A 3,110-nucleotide genomic window follows, 5' to 3' on the forward strand; every position below is an offset into this window, starting at 1 on the left:
GTGCATTCCCTTCCACGCAGCGGCCTCCTCCTGCCTCCCTACGCTTCCTCCCAGCCGCACTGCTCCGCTGTCTGCGGGGGAGCTCATTTACGTGTTCCCTGCCTTTCCGCGTCCCTCTCCCCCCCACCCCTCCTGCTGTCCCCCACGCGCGAGGCGCCGCGCCGCATCTCCCGCGTTCACCCGCGTCGCCCGCTCTCCTGCACTACGACGCCGCTGCTGGGCAACGCGGGGGTCACTGACTTTGGGCCCGGCGCACCCCTCCCATCACCCTTACTGCCGCAGAGCAACGGCGGCCTCCGCGGCGTCGCGAGACCGGCCCTGCACATCGCCGAAGTCCTTCAAAAACAGCATCGGGCACAACTGCATGATGAACAACGAAAGCAGGAAGCCACACGCCACCGCGGCGACGCCCACACCCACCCCGGCACTGTTCGAGACAACGTTGCTCAAAACCACCCGGGTTTTGCACGCCCCGCTGCCCGCGTCGTAGACATGGCCCTCGGGGCACGCCTGCGACGGGCAAAGGGCGCGGTAGCGGGCACACGCCTGCGACGGGGCGGCGCCCTCCACTTCGCACGCGAACTCCTTCCTCACCCCCTCGTCAAGGTAGCAGACCGCCCCGGCCGGGCTCGTGCCCCTGCTGGACTCAACAAAGCGAGCAAAGTCGTCGAAGGGGCAAACGATGCCGTCCGCCGTGGTGGCGGACGTCGGCACCTTGGCCGCGCTTAGGCACCGGAACGGGAAGGCAGCAGCAGCAGCAGCAGCAGCGGCGGCGCCATTCCCAGGCACTGCGTACCGCAGCCGCACGAAAAACGCCTGCGTCGCGTCGTCGCGCAGAAGGTCCACCAGAAACGTCTCGCCCAGTGGCGTCACGCCGCTCGGATTGTGCCCAAGCGCCGTGCCGACGGGAACCTCGTGGGCGTACTGCATCAGCTTCCTCGTGTTGCGGTTGGCGTCGCCCTCGGGGAGCATCTTCTGGCGCATGTTGCGGAGCAGCTCCTGCGCAAGCGGCTGGCCAAGGCTGCCGCGCGCCGCATCCAGGGGCGAGCTGGCGTTGTAGCCCTGCAGCGCGCGGAACTCCGCAGCGGCAACGACGTCCAGCTTGGCCCTGTTCGCCATCACGGTGGGGGCGCCGTCGGTGGCACCCGCCGCCGCGTACATCGTCGCCAGCTTCTGCAGATGCTGGCAGCACGCCACCCTGTTGGCGGGCGCCGAGCAGACAGCATCCAGGCCTACCTCCGCGCCCATGGCGCCCAGAACACCGGCATCGGGGAACGTCTCGTCGACAACGGACGCCAGTGACCTGTTGAGCGCAGCCGCGTCGACCCTCTTGGCGACGGAGAGCGACGGAAACGCCTCCACGTTCAGCAGGGTGTCCTGCTCGGGCGGCGCCGAGATGACCGTCGGGACGGCGGAGGCGCCGTCCTTGGCGTAAACGCCCCGCAGCAGCGCCGCCGCCGCCTGGGCCGTGGCGGGGTCCGCGAGGGCGCGGGTGTATACCGCAGACACATCGTACGGCGACTGAAACCACGTGGCGCTGCCAGAGGTCGCTGCGTCGCCGCTGTAGAGCTGCTGAATATAGGCCCCCATGGCCGTCATCTGCTCCACGCCTCTATTTGCGATGGCGGTGCAGTTGCTTGAGCCGTTGGGGCTGCACATCTTCGCACGGTTGGGGGTCTCCGCCGGGGGCGGGCGCACACCGTGGCGGTGGAGCACTTGCACCAGCTCCAGCACGTACAGGCCATTTGCGCCCGTGACGGCAAGCAGCAGGATGGCAAGGCACCATGCGACTGTCAGTGGTCGGTAGTTCATTGCTGGCGGCGGCAGGGTCGATCGCTGTTCCTACCCCGCTGCGTTAGACTGAAAAAAAAAAGGTCTCCTCAACCTGCCGCGCACGAGCAGGCGGCACAACAACAAAAAAGAAGGAACGAGAGAGAGAGAGACAGAGAAAGCGGGGACAAAGTGGGGCTCCGGCCGCAGCAACGACGGGGAAAGGCACCTCGCACAAGCCGCTGCCAGCGCATGTGTGGGACGGGGCGCACGGGTCGTGATCAAACCATAAAAGAAAAAAAAGCAGCCATCCCTCCTCTAAACAAACAAATTCATGGAAAATTACGCAGGGCTGTGTGTTTCTCCTCATCCTTCAGATATATTTCCCTTTGCTACAAAAATTTTTTTTCGTCATTCCCCTCCTCGCACGCCGACGTGATCCCTTTCGCTTTTCTGGCCTGTGGCGCGCGAGGAGACCCCGCCGGGGTGTCGGGCGAACCACCCACAGAGGAGAAAAAAAGCACAAACAAAAAAACAAACAAAAAACAAACAAACATGGTCGGAGTTCGTCCGCCCCTTCTGTGCACACACACCCACACGCCTCTCCTCTCCTCCCCTCTTATTTTTCCCTCCCCTTTCTCCTCCTGGGGCCCCTCACAGCCTGCTCCCCACCGACACACATTTGCCGCCTCTTTTAATTTCACTTTCTTCTTATTCTTCCTTTTTGTTTCGTTTTTATTCTTGTTGTTCTTTTCTCTCCTTCTCCCGCTCCTTCTTATTTTAGGTATATTCTGTGCGGCCGAAGCTTCATTGCTTTCTTCGCTGGTGCGCATAAATGGCGGCGACATGCCCGCACCAATGCCGGGTGGGCCCTGCGTGCATTCCCTTCCACGCAGCGGCCTCCTCCTGCCTCCCTACGCTTCCTCCCAACCGCACTGCTCCGCTCTCTGCGGGGGAGCTCATTTACGTGTTCCCTGCCTTTCCGCGTCCCTCTCCCCCCCACCCCTCCTGCTGTCCCCCACGCGCGAGGCGCCGCGCCGCATCTCCCGCGTTCACCCGCGTCGCCCGCTCTCCTGCACTACGACGCCGCTGCTGGGCAACGCGGGGGTCGCTGACTTTGGGCCCGGCGCACCCCTCCCATCACCCTTACTGCCGCAGAGCAACGGCGGCCTCCGCGGCGTCGCGAGACCGGCCCTGCACATCGCCGAAGTCCTTCAAAAACAGCATCGGGCACAACTGCATGATGAACAACGAAAGCAGGAAGCCACACGCCACCGCGGCGACGCCCACACCCACCCCGGCACTGTTCGAGACAACGTTGCTCAAAACCACCCGGGTTT

General features: G+C 64.1%; 2 protein-coding genes and 1 pseudogene across 2 annotated transcripts, besides 4 other annotated features; 1 reads left to right on the forward strand and 2 right to left on the reverse strand.

Annotated features, from left to right (window-relative positions):
• Window positions 1-13, reverse strand: part of Tco025E_04984 (membrane-bound acid phosphatase) — a 632-nt pseudogene extending 619 nt beyond the window's left edge.
• A 257-nt stretch (window positions 14-270) lies between these two features.
• On the reverse strand, window positions 271-1,812 carry Tco025E_04985 (putative membrane-bound acid phosphatase; the record flags this gene model as incomplete). Its single annotated transcript, XM_029371889.1, has 1 exon — window positions 271-1,812. The coding sequence occupies one exon, from the start codon at window positions 1,810-1,812 to the stop codon at window positions 271-273; it is 1,542 nt and encodes a 513-aa protein (XP_029228044.1).
• A 117-nt stretch (window positions 1,813-1,929) lies between these two features.
• Window positions 1,930-1,952: a microsatellite.
• A 340-nt stretch (window positions 1,953-2,292) lies between these two features.
• Window positions 2,293-2,326: a microsatellite.
• A 44-nt stretch (window positions 2,327-2,370) lies between these two features.
• Window positions 2,371-2,416: a microsatellite.
• A 59-nt stretch (window positions 2,417-2,475) lies between these two features.
• Window positions 2,476-2,550: a microsatellite.
• Window positions 2,551-2,628: 78 nt separating this feature from the next.
• Window positions 2,629-3,110, forward strand: Tco025E_04986 (uncharacterized protein; the record flags this gene model as incomplete). The annotated part of the gene is made up of 1 exon (XM_029371890.1): window positions 2,629-3,110. A coding segment is annotated over one exon (482 nt), but the record flags the coding sequence as incomplete, so codon positions are not given.

This window comes from Trypanosoma conorhini, assembly GCF_003719485.1.
Source record: "Trypanosoma conorhini strain 025E chromosome Unknown Tco_14.4_contig_00274, whole genome shotgun sequence".
Taxonomy (NCBI): domain Eukaryota; phylum Euglenozoa; class Kinetoplastea; order Trypanosomatida; family Trypanosomatidae; genus Trypanosoma; species Trypanosoma conorhini.